This window comes from Ovis canadensis, chromosome 8 (genome assembly GCF_042477335.2).
Source record: "Ovis canadensis isolate MfBH-ARS-UI-01 breed Bighorn chromosome 8, ARS-UI_OviCan_v2, whole genome shotgun sequence".
In the NCBI taxonomy this organism is placed as follows: domain Eukaryota; kingdom Metazoa; phylum Chordata; class Mammalia; order Artiodactyla; family Bovidae; genus Ovis; species Ovis canadensis.
Window position 1 is genome coordinate 82,038,938 of NC_091252.1, and position 13,563 is coordinate 82,052,500.

The following is a 13,563-nucleotide window of genomic DNA, read 5'->3' on the forward strand; positions in this document are numbered from 1 at the left end:
TAACACTGGTCCTTTTTATACAATCACAATGAAAACTATCATGTTTCCTTCAATATTCCTGGAAAATCTGTTTGTGTCTTATATTCCAGCACCAACCTATGCGAGACATGTCTTAGCTTCCACTTGCAGACTGTGGTCCTTCTGTTCTGGTCCTTGTTCCATTGCTAAGTTGTTTCAGTCATGTTTGACTCTTTGCAACCCCATGGACTGTAACCCACCAGGCTCCTCCGTCCATGGAATTTTCCAGGCAAGAATACTGGAGTGGGCTGCCATTTCCTTCTCCAAGGGATCTTCCTGAGGCAGGGATTGAACCTGCATGTCTTATAGTCCTGCCTTGGCAGGCGCATTCTTTACCACTAGTGCTTTATTCAGGCCTGAGTGATGCAAAAAAAGCTTTGATACCTGAGTTGCCAATGCAAGGCGACTGTGTGTCTCCAATCTGTGGAAGAATTCTCACACACAATGCACCAGCTTGAATTTGCTACCCTTCCCCCTCCTGCAGTTTATCACAGCAGGTCCTTTTCAGCAGAACACACCCACTTGCTCTAACAGGTCACTCCAGCCACTGGCTCAAAGCTCAGCCCCCTCCCCTTCTATTATTATACACAGCCATGTCAGTCAGAAGCCTGGTCTGTTTTTTTGTGGTTTTCTTTTGGCTCAGCTTCCTTTTTCTCTCCCAAAGCCACACAAACAAAAGCAGCCCCTCCTACTGCCACCCTCTTCATCTCTCTTTTCTGTTACCAACCCTCAATTTTCTATCCGGAATTTGTGTTACCCAGTTTGCAACCCTTAATTTCAATCATTTTAAAAAGCTCAGCTCAGAGCATTTAGATAGTTGAATACTACTAAGTATTTAAAATGGTAACAACTATGTTTGTTTATCTTTGAAAGAAAATAGCGTTCCTAATTCTCAGATCTAACTTGAAGTCCTGAGAATGAGAGCAGCCAGGCCAGTGAAGCAGTAAATACATGACCCGGATAATTGGAGTGGCATTTTTATCTTTCTTAAAGCTACAGTAGAATTTTAAAGCAACTTGAGAAATGGCATTATGGTTATTTTTGAAAAACAAACAAATCCAACTTATAAATAAAGGACCAGGCTTAATGCAGGATGCTTCTTAGACCTTGAAGTGGAAATCACTATGTGGTCCAATTTATATTTGTCCAAAAGTTTGTCTCCGATTTTACAGTAGATAGTGAATTTCTTAATGTGAGTTTTAGCTTTCTACACTAAAAATTAATGTTTAGTAGTTATTTACATATCACTCTGACATGTGCAGAGGAAAAAACATTACTTTTATGAGCTTCACACAGTCACCTCCTAAATATGATTATTCAAAGAGGAGGTTAGACTGTTCATATCTCTTCCAGTAGATATTTGTTATCTTGGAGATATGTGGACACATCACAGTTTATAATCTGCAAACGAAAAAACCAATATAAATTTCTAAATGATGGAGTGTGTGACTAACACTTCTTTCTGAATTAAAAAACATGTATACCAATCAATACCATCAGTCACCACCACTGGCATAAGGTGGAACTGAAGCTCTGGTTCCTGGGCAAAATATAGATATAGCATTTGTGTGTGTTACTGAAAATAAACTAATCACTTCAGAAAAATATTAAAAGTAAAGGATTAAAATAAGAAGAGTGATATTTAATCAATCACAGTCTCATTGACTTTATGCCATAGTGGCAGATCCACTCTTTTGTACAAGATAGAATGGATGTTTCCAGCTTCTCTAAAATTATCTAAGGATTTTATCAAAAATATCTGATCCCCTTCTTGCCCTGCCATGTGTGAGACTGGCTTAATATACAGACTCATAGGAATCGTATTATAATTACTGAAACTTGAAAGAGGAAAAACATTGCCCTGTTTTTAAAAGAACATGATAATATGTTGAATATACAGAAGAGATTGTGTATTATCTATATATACAAAGTGAAGTGAGGAGAAGCTCAGTTGTGTCCAACTCTATGCAACCACATGGACTGTAGACTGCCAGGCTGCTCCCGTGTAATTTTCCAGGCCAGAATATTAGAGTGGGTAGCCATTTATGAGAGCCCATTAATTCTTTTATTACTGCTTGTTAGAGATTCCTGTCTTTTATAGACCTCTCCCTGTTTTCAAATGTTATTGACTGTAATATTGTGTTTTTGCTTCTTCAGCATCCATGTGGCAGAGAGGAGAGAACTGGGAGAGTTCACAGTGATTCATGCACTCACGGGTTGGTTACCAGAAGTCATTTCTCTCCAGTATGTTTGACCATTAAATTACTCATATATTTTTTTTTTGTTTGTTCCCCAGTAAAGTTTCTTTAACTAAACTATTCTTAGTCTTAAAGAAAATTTCAAAAATTGCCACATTTTACAAAATGTTTGGAAAATAACATGGTATAGTATTATATAAAACTTATTGAGAATTGCAGGATTAATTTTTTCCTTATATATAGTAAATTTAATCCTTAAATATATGAATTACAAATATTAAAACAATGTTAATTATTTATATGGTAAAATATTTACAGGTGACCCCTTTATACTCATACATTTATTCAGTACAGAAAAATGAAAGCAACTTTTAATTAGCTACCCAAGGTTTCCCTGGTGGCTCAGAGGTTAAAGCGTCTGCCTGCAATGCGGGAGACCTGGGTTCGATCCCTGGGTCAGGAAGATCCCCTGGAGAAGGAAATGGCAACCCACTCCAGTACTCTTGCCTGAGAATCCCATGGACAGAGGAGCTTGGTGGGCTACAGTCCACGGGGTCGCAGAGTCGGATACAACCAAGCGACTTCAGTTTCACTTCACTTCACTAGGGAAGAAATAACACTAAAATGCCTATTTGACCTTAGGCACTTTAATATGTTATTCCAGTTAAAACTCACAGTCCTGAAAAGATGATCTTATTTGATCATCCATATGACCTTATCAGCTCAGTGTTGCATATCATTAGAAATGAGAAAACTGAAGCTCATAGTGGCTGAATTCCCTAAAGCAGTGTACATTGTACCTGGAGGTAAAATTTGAATCTAAATATTTCTGGAGTCAAAGCATATAGTGTTTCTCTCATATGATTCTAGATATATAAAAATTGTTTGCCTATGTATAAAGAGAGAGTATTTAATGCAAAGCTTACTTAAAATTTCACAAATATTTTTTGTCTCATACATAAAAATTGTAGACATATGATTTGATCATGTTATCATTGACACTGAAAATTAATCAGACTAAGGTGCTAGAAAATAATTATATCAATAGATCTAAACATACCATCAATCAGAATGCTGATTTTTACAAGATCAAATCCATAGTACAGTTATCAATTTGGATCATCTCTGATCTTTGATGTTAGAAAACTAGCATTTCCAGGGTCCAGGTTAAAGAAGATGAAGACAGATTCTAGTCACTTGGATTCCATCATTTAAAACATCCTTTCAGCTGGGTAAGCTAGCCATTGCTTAGCTCAAATAAAAATATTTGTAGGCAAAAATTAGGAGGGTAGACAAGCTCCTTGACGCCTTTTCTTGGTAGAGAACTGACCTTGCTTTTTGCCTTCAGAAAGGTCCAGATGGCAGCCTTTTATATCTTCTCATGGAAAATTATTTTCTGATACCTAACAGAGTATTTATTGGCATAATATTGTCAGTGTTAGTAAGGAGAAGTAGAGAGAGGGTGGGGTTTATAAACAGACTTTACTAATTTTTTATCTTCAGTGTTGATGGAATACTTATAATTTCCCATTAATTTTTCCTGCAATAAAGATACCAGAGACATGAAAACATCAGACATCTATCAGAGAGTGGTAAAGAAACAGGAGATCAAAATAATTCTTGACTAGAAAATTATTAAATTAAAAATTGTGAATAGTCTCTTGCTAGAATCATATAGTGAAATTATGCATGAAAATTGAAAACAGTGTTCATATACTTCCATGATAATAAGACCAGTTTAATAATTAAATTAAATTTTTAAATTGCAGTATTTTAGATGCTCAATTTGCATGAGTATATGATTGCTTATAAAATGTCTATGAAAATGATATAAGGGAGGGAAGCTTGAACTTTGCATTCAGAACTGTATATCTAGATTTATGTTTTTATACTTCCTACTTCAAGCTATGTAAATTTTACAAGTAATATAATTTTGGGGGCCCAGAGTTTCCATATGTAAAATAGGGGTAAAAAATTACCTATCCTATATGGCTCTGGGGATTGAAATGGTGAGAGTACTGGAAAAAGTAGCTGATGTGTGCTAGAGACATAATTAGTGCTAGTTTCTTTCTCCTAATGAATATCCCTGAAAGTGAAAGTGAAGTCACTCAGTCATGTCTGACTCTTTGTGACCCCATGGACTGTAGCCTACCAGGCTCCTCAGTCCGTGGAATTTTCCAGGCAAGAGTAGTGGAGTGGGTTGCTATTTCCTTCTGCAAGGAATCTTCCCAACCCAGGGATTGAACCCGGATCGCCCACATTGCAGGCAGATGCTTTAACCTCTGAGCCACCAGGGAAGCCCCTCATGCATATCACTGGATTATTTAATATTATATAGAAATATGTATGATAGCTAATGATCAACCTTTGGAAGCAGAGAAAAGTCTAAACAAATAAGTGAGAGTGACTCAGATGTTCAAGTTTATCATTTTACTTCTAAATATAATCGAAAAGTAAAAGATATGTACTCGCTTCGATTTATGTCATAATGTGTAGGATTTTTTATTATGAATACTCTGCCACATTATTCATATAATTTAAAATTGCAATTACACTATAAAATCACAAAGTTAATTCATGTGTATAAATGTGTATAATTTTAAATGAGAAGAATGTCATGGAACTGTAACAATGATTGTTAAAAAACAGTTTAATTTGAAATCACTGTCTGCCAAGGATCCAGGGAGAGGTCCGGCATGGCTTCCTGGAGAAAGTTCTGATTTGATCAGAGCCTCTACTGTTGGCTGGGTTTGATTTGAAAGGAAGGGAGGAAAAGGGCATGGAAAGCAGGAGAATGATAAGATCAAAGCCATGATCTGTTCAGAAGTTGGATGTTTCTGTTACTACGAAGGATTCCGTGTGCCAAGACAGCCCCTAAGGGCCTTCATTGATCATTCCAGGAGAATCAGAATATTGAAGTTTCAAATTGTGTTCACTACTGACTTTTCCCGTATGAAAATCAATAGGGTGAAAAGTGTTTTGTGATGTCTTCAACAGACAGCCCTTTCCCTTCCCTCTCACATAGAAGCACCAAAGGGAGACATTGCTAGATTTGCAATTGTTGACCTTGCCTCATGTTTTCCTACAGTTAGCACTGTCTTATCATTTGAAAATAAGAAACACAAAGTTGTAACTCTCTGTGTTATACTAGAAACACAGAGTGGATGTTAGAAGTCTAGCAATTTCGGATGAAGAGATGATGTTTTTCTCCACAAATTTGTCTGATCTTGATGCAATTCATTTGAGAATGGAACACTCCACCATCCCATACTTAATTCTAACTGTCCAAGAAGTTGTATAGTCTCATCCAGTGGAGTCTGAATATTTCTTTTTCACAGTATAACATTTGTTACACTGTAGGTGGGAAAAACACATGGTTTTGGATTCAGAAAGATCCGTTTTAATCCTGATTTTAGTATTTCCTAGTCTATCATTTGTGACTACATAAAATTTGCAACCTTCTCTTATACCTCAATTATGATTGCACGACTTAGGTTGCAGAGCCTTTGGGGGATTAAATGCATTAAACAAAACAAAACAAAAAAACCCTACCCGGCCACCCACATCTTCATTCTGCTTCTCAAATGTTCTAAAATCATTATCCCCTAGGGTCTTAACCTGAACTGTTCTTTCTTTATGCCTTAAATGATCTTCCATCAGATATTTACTTGGCTGGATAAGTCATAACATTTAGATCTCACCAGGCTTAAATATCAACTCCTCAGAAAAACCTTTTCAGCCATCTAGGTTTAAATAATTCCTTTCCCAAATGATTCCATAGCCCATTGTTTATTATTTTATTTTCATTAGGAAAGTTATCACTACCTTCCACTGAGAAGTTATCACTGCCTTCCATCTTCCACTGAGATGGTACAGTGTATGAGAATAGGAACTCTTTTTTGTCTTTCTCAATGTTGAGACTTCTTGTGCTTAGAAAAAATGACACTGCACGACCGTTACACAGTATGATCTGAATGAATGTTTGTTGATAGAGTAATTTAAAAAATACTTTAAAAGACTAAACTAGAAGTGTGCACAAGATTCTTTGGTAATTCAGTGCAGGAACATATAGCTTAATTTCCCCAGAAAGCAATGCTTAAACAGATTTCAAAGAGTTAGTGGAAACTAGTGAGGCTTTTGGGGCAGGGAAGCCAACTCAGAGAAGAAAGAATAGCGTGGAAGTGCAAGACAGCATGGTGTACTCCCAGAAAAGCACATGGACCTGCAGGAGTGGATTATGGCTGCTGGATTCTAGAGGAGAGATGAGTAGAAGGTGGAGAAGTGTATGGGAACAAAACAGACGAAGTTAAGAAATTCACAACAGAATGTTGCTGAGAGATTTTATACAGGAGGATGATCTCACTCAGGCTTGTGAGTTTGGAGGCTTGCTCAGAGCAGGAGGGCAGATATGAGGACTGGAGCAGGGAAACTGGTTTGTGCAGTATTGCAGAAGGGCTTCTATGGAAAAAAACTGATAAAAATGGAGAAAGGGGGACTTCCCTGGTGGTCCTAAGGCTAAAACTCCATGTTCCCAATGCAGGGGGACCCTGGATTGATCCCTGGTCAGGGAACTAGATCCCACCTGCTGCAGCTAAGAGTTCATATGCCACGACTGAAGGTCCCACATGCCGTAATGAAGATGGAAGATTCCAAGTGCTGCAACGAAGACCCGGTGCAACCAAATAAATAAATGTTTAAAAAGAAAAGATAAAAGAAAACGTTCAAAAAAAAAAGAATGTTGAAAGGGTTGTCTACTGCAGGAGGAGGAAGGATCAATGGGATATATATTTTTATTTGAGGAGAGTTTCACGGAAAGAGACTTGATCATTCTTACTTTTCTAAGTTGACTGAAAAGTAGAAGCTGGTAACAGGATGTTTTTGTTGGTTGATCAATTGATTTGTTTTTGGATAGATGTCTATTAGATGGTTGTACACATGAGCCTGGTTATCTGAAGAGAGGTTTGAGCTGGAGCTTATGAGTTGAGGGTTACATATACATACAGATGAACCCCAAATGTGATTGTGCTTATTCACTCACTGAGGAAAGGATATCAGATAGCAAGAGCATACTGAGGAGAACTATGGAGTTCAGTTCAGTTCAGTCGCTCAGTTGTGTCCGACTCTTTGTGACCCCATGGACTGCAGCATGCCAAGCTTCCCTGTCCATCACCAACTCCCGGAGCTTGCTCAAACTCCTGTCCACCGAGTCGGTGATGCCATTCAACCATCTCATCCTCTGTCATCCCCTTCTCCTCCTGCCTTCAATCTTTCCCAGTATCAGGGTCTTTTCTAATGAGTCAATTCTTCCCATCAGGTGGCCAAAGTATTGGAGTTTCAGCATCAGTTCTTCCAATGAATATTCAGGGTTGTTTTCCTTTACGATTGATTGGTTTGATCTCCTTGCAGTCTTCTCCAGCATCACAGTTCAAAAGCATCAATTCTTCAGCGCTCAGCTTTCTTTATGGTCCAACTCTCACATCTATACATGACTACTGGAAAAACCATAGCTTTGACTAGACAGACATTTGTTGACAAAGTAATGTCACTGCTTTTGAATATGCTGTCTAGGTTTGTCATAGCTTTTCTTCCAAGGAGCAAGCTTCTGTTAATTTCATGGCTGCAGTCACAGTCTGCAATGATTTTGGTGCCCAAGAAAAGAAAATCTTTCTCTGCTTTTTAACATGCTATCTAAGTTTGTCATAGCTTTTTGTGTAATCAAAGATGCAAAGCTTCTTTTAATTTCATGGCTGCAGTCACCATCTGCAATAATTCTTGCCTGGAGAAATCCCCATGGACAGAGGAGTCTGGCAGGCTGCGGTCAGAGTGGTCAGAGTTGGACACAGCTGAAGCAACTTAGCATGAATGCATACAACATAGTAATTCAATGTTTTTTATATATTGAGAAATGGTCAGCACAGATCTAGTTAACAGGTATCACCACACATGGTTATAATTTTTTTTTCTTGTGGTGAAAACTTTTAAGATCTACTTATATGCTACTGTATTATTAACCACAGTTACCCTGCTGTGCATTACAATGCTCTGACTCATTTATTGTATAACTGGAAATTTGTATTTTTGGAATACCTTCACTATTTTGCCCAAATGCCACCCTTTGCCTCTGGCAACCACAAATCTATTCTCTATATCAATGAGTGTGTTTGTTTTCAGATTCCATATGTAAGTGAAAAAAATCCTACAATATTTGTCTTTCTTTGATGTATTTCACTTAGTAAAGGGGCTTCCTTCGTAGCTCAGTCAGTAAAGAATCCATCTGCAATGCAGGAGGCCCACGTTCTATTCCTGGTTCAGAAAGATCCCCTAGAAAAGGAAATGACAACTCCATTATTCTCGTCTGGGAAATCCCATAGACAGAGGAGCCTGGCCGGCTATAGTCCATGGGGTTGCAAGAGTCAGACATGACTGAGCAACTAAACCACCTCTACTAATATCCTCAAAATCCATCCACATTGTTTCAAATGGCAAGATTTTTTTTTCCTTTTTTTATGGCTAAACAATGTTATATTGTGCATATGAATACTACACTTTATTCATTCATCCATCCATAGACACATACATCTTGGCTATTGTAAATAACATTGCAGAGAACATAAGATTGTTCTTTTTGACAAACTTCTGTTTTTTTGAGTTAGTGCTTTCATTTCTTATGGATAACCACCCAGAAGTGGAATTGTGGGACTATATGATAGTTCTATTTTTAATTTTTTGAGGAAATTCCATACTGTTTTCCATACTGGCTATATTAACTTATGTTCCTACCACCAGTGTACAAGGGTTCCTCTTGCTCCATATCCTTGCCAGTGCTTGTCATTTCTTGTCTTTTTGATGATAACTAGTATGCCTGTGAGGTTGTAACTCATTGTGGGTTTGACTTACGTTTTACCTGATGCTTAGTGATGTTCAGCATGTTTTGTTGTACCTGTTGACCATCGGTTTATCTTCCTTGGAAATATGTCCGTTCAGATCCTCTGCCCATTTATTAATTGGATTATCTTTTTATTGGTTAATTCAGATTTTAATTTGAATTAGTTAAAATTAAAAGCTCCTCTGTTCAGATTTTCTGTTTCTTTGTATTTCTAAGTGGTATGTTTCTAGGAAATTATCCATTTCTTTTAGGTTGTCCAATTTGTTGTATATCTGTTTCTCATAGTCTTTAAAGGTTCTTTGTATTGTATTGTATTGTATTGTAACATACAATATGTCTGTTTCAGTTCTGATTTTATTTATTTGTTTTTTGTTGGTGAGTCTAGTTAAGGGCTTTTCAGTTTTGCCTGTCCTTTCAAAAAACCAGCTCTTAGTTTCTTTGATTTTTTCTATTGTCTTTTTAGTCTCTTAATCATTTATTTCCACTCTGATATTTGTTATTCGGGAAGATCCCCTGGAAGAGGGCATGGCAATCCACTCCAATACTCTCGCCTGGAGAATCCCGTGGTGGGCTACAGTCCATATAGGGTCTCAAAGAGTCAGACATGACTGAACCACATTTATTATTACCTTCCTCCTGCTAACTTTAGGCTTCATTTGTTCTTCTTTTCTAGTTCTTTAAGGTGTGAAGTTAGGTAGTATTTTTAAGATCTTGTTTCATGATGTACCTCTTAGAATTACTTTTGTCTTGTTACATCTGTTGTGCTGTTGTTGTATCTGTTGTATTTGTGTTGTGTTGTGCTTCCATTTGATTTTTCTCAAAGCATTTTGTTGGTTTCTTCTCTGACCCATTGGTTGGTCAGTAGCATGATGTTTAATCTCCACATAGCTGTGAATTTCCCAGTTTTCTTCTTGTAATTAATTTCTAGTTTCATACTAGAAAAGATGTGGTTGGTAAAGGTGGGTGCTATGATTTCAATCTTCTTGAATTCATTAAAATATTTTTTGTGACTTAACATGATCTATTCTGGAGAATACCCCATGTAGAAAAATGTGTATTCTGCTGCTTTCGGATGGAATGTTCTGTATGTGTCTAAGTCCATTTTATTTAATGTGTTTCTCAAGACCAATGAGCTTCCCTGGTAGTTCAGCTGATAAAGAGTCCACCTGCATGCAGGAGAACCCGGTTCGATGCCTGGGTTGGGAAGATCCGCTGGAGAAGAGATAGGTTACCCACTCCAGTATTCTTGCCTGGAGAATTCCATGGACATAGGAGACTGGCAGGCTACAGTTTATGGGTTGCAGAGTCAGACATGACTGAGCGACTTTCACAAGATCAATGTTTTCTTATCGCTTTTCTGTCTGGAAGATCTATTTATTGAAGAAAGTGGGGTATTAAAGTCTCCTATTGAGTGCTCTTCTATACACTGGCCTTGGGATTGGTGAGTCCATGAAAGCCCTTTAAGAACTGTTTCAGACAGTAAAGAATCTGCCTGAAATGCAGGAGACCTGGTTTCGATCCCTGGGTCAGGAACATCCCTTGGAGAAGGGAATGGAAACCCACTCCAGTATTCTTGCCTGGAGAATCCAATGGACAGAGGAGCCTGGCAGGCCAGAATTGATGGGGTCACAAAGAGTCAGACATGACTGAGTGACTAAAACTTTCACTTTCTGAGTTTGCTGTATAACCTTGTGGGCCTCATGGATGCAAACCCTGCTGGCTTTCAAAACTGTGTGTTTGGGGAACTTCTCTCTGATCTGCAGGTCTTAAAAGTTAGAATGCCAGATGATGCAGGGTGCAAACCCTTGCCTCCTCAGGGAAAATCTTCAGAATGTGAGTTCTCTCCAAGTTGTGGGTCACTGCACTGGCTGGGTTTTATGGCAAGACTGTGTCTCAGCTTCTCCTATCCATTCTCATGTGCCATATATGTGGGAATTCCTCAGCTAGTTGCCCCACCACCCCCACCCCCATGCACAAGAAAACTGTTCTATATGTACCTGTAAATTTTCTGTGTCCCTAGGAAGGAGTGAGTTTAGAATCCTCCTGTATCACCACCTTAACTGGAACTCTGTGTTTGGTCTCTGCATCAGCAAAGCCCAGCATGAAGTAGGCACTTAATCAATGCTTGTTGAATGAATGAATACATAAAGGTGTTTCCAATTAAAATGTGAAGTAACTATTGATCGGTCTTGTGAAATTGCAAGTTCATGTTTTTTCTGTCAGTAATTTCTTAATGTGGAGCAAAAAGTTTAATTTGGAAATTAATTTTGTTTTTCACCTAAGCCCAGGATATACGGACAAAGTTTGGGAGCTCTTGAGAGAAATATTGCCCGAGTTTAAGCTGTCAGCTGAGTCCAGCTCTGAAAGCAAAATAACTGACATAGATGCCAAGTTAAAAGAACAAGGAAAAGAAGTGAAGGATGGGAAAGAGGTGAAGGATGGGAAAGAAGTGAAAGATGGCAAGGAATTCAAGCCTGAAAATTCAACAACAGCACTCAAATTGCCTGAGAAAGGTGAAAGGGCTTTAAAGGGTAAGACAATTATATCACAATATTATTCAGTATGGATATTGTATGTAAATGCTTTATAATCATTGCTGAATTTAACGACTATTTATAAGCATTGTCATTTATTATGTGTTGTGAAAACAGTCATTCAAGTTTCTCTATTTCCTCGATATTACAGCTTGCAGTGGTGTTTAATTATTTCACTATATTTTGCTCTCCTTGTAATCAAAGGTAATTATATATTTTAATGATATTAAATTAATATAGTATTAGTATAGAAAAAAGACATTAAGTTTTCAGTTTCCCTTCATTAAACACATCTTTCTTTTATGTCATATGTAGAGTGGAATGAGCCAAAATACCAAACCTGAAAAGTGGTCCTATTTCAGAAAATGTGAAATGGACACAGATTAGACAGTGATTTGCAGGTTGTTTATTATAAGGTAAAAGTTAAAATCTAGAAATTATATTTTTCAAGTTATTTTACAAAGTGTAGAAGTGTTTCTCTTAAAGTGAGAAATATATTTAATAAGTGGTCATTTTATGCTTTCTAAAATATTTCATATAGCCGTACATATGAACAATAATGCTTGCAAGTAGAGTTGAATATACTAGAAAATACTAAATTTTTTGTATAACTGTGATGACATTTATAATGGTCTTTCAGATATTTGTGCTTTATAAGATATTGATGTTTTGTTCTTATTTAGATCTTGCACATCAGCATTTCCAATCATATACTGCCCTGAAATAACTACTGTAAATGTTCCTCAAAGATAAGCAAAAAAAATTAAGTATGTGTGATATCTGCCCCATCATAGATCCCTCTTGAAATAATCTAATGTCCATTAGTTTATAAAAGAAAGCAAAAATGAAAAAATAGCCAGGTTAAATTTGTTTTACCTGGTGTATCCTAAATTAATTTGAACCTGGAATCTCTTTCTCATGTATCACAAATTAACATCTATCTATCCTCCATCTATCTGGGTTTCCCAGGCAGCTCAGTGGTAAAAAAATCCACCTGTAATGCAGAAGACACAGGTTCAATCCCTGGGAAGATAGAACCTGTGTCGATTGGGTTGGGAAGATCACCTGAAGAAGGAAATGGCAACTCATTCCAGTATTCTTGCCTAGGAAATCGCATGGACAGAGGAGCCTGGTGGGCTGCAGTTCATGGGGTTGCTAAGAGTTTGACATGACTTAGCAACTTAACACGGAGAAGGCAATGGCACCCCACTCCAGTACTCTTGCCTGGAAAATCCCATGGGTGGAGGAGCCTGGTAGGCTGCAGTCCATGGGGTCGCTGGGAGTTGGACACGACTCAGTAACTTCACTTTCACTTTTCACTTTCATGCATTGGAGAAGGAAATGAGAAGCCACTCCAGTGTTCTTGCCTGGAGAATCCCAGGGACGGCGGAGCCTGGTGGGCTGCCGTCTCTGGGGTCGCACAGAGTTGGACACGACTGAAGCAACTTAGCAGCAGCAGCAGCAACAGCAGCAGCAACTTAACAACAGCAGCATCCATCCATCCAATTAACCGTTCATTCAATGTACCTGGGCTTCCCTGGTGGCTTAGTCGGTAAAGGTCTGCCTGCAATGCTGGAGACTTGGGTTCAAACCCTGGGTCAGAAATACCCCCTGGAGAAAGCGATGGCAAACCACTCCAGTATTCTTGCCTGGAGAATTTCATGGACAGAGGAGCCTGGCAGGCTACAGTCCATGGAGTCACAAAGATCAATGTACTACTTGCTGAGAATACCCGTAACGTGTTCCAGGAATTAGCAGTAACCTGAACAAAATCAGATGTGGATCTCACCTCTTAGAGCTTAGGTAATGTGAGAAGGGCTGACATTAATTTTAAAAATCATAAATACATACTAAGACATGAGTCTTGAAGGGAAATACAGGAAACTATAAGTCATTCACATGGGAGACCTAGTCTGGGGCACCAGGG

General features: G+C 38.1%; 1 protein-coding gene across 1 annotated transcript in view; it reads left to right on the forward strand.

The window, feature by feature from the left end:
* ADGB (androglobin) overlaps positions 1 to 13,563 on the forward strand; it is a 187,519-nt gene that overhangs the window by 51,453 nt on the left and 122,503 nt on the right. The window contains exons 7-8 of the mRNA XM_069599306.1: positions 2,176 to 2,262; positions 11,386 to 11,633. Of these exons, the coding sequence (XP_069455407.1) occupies positions 2,176 to 2,262; positions 11,386 to 11,633 (335 nt within the window). The remainder of the gene's footprint in view (positions 1 to 2,175; positions 2,263 to 11,385; positions 11,634 to 13,563) is intronic.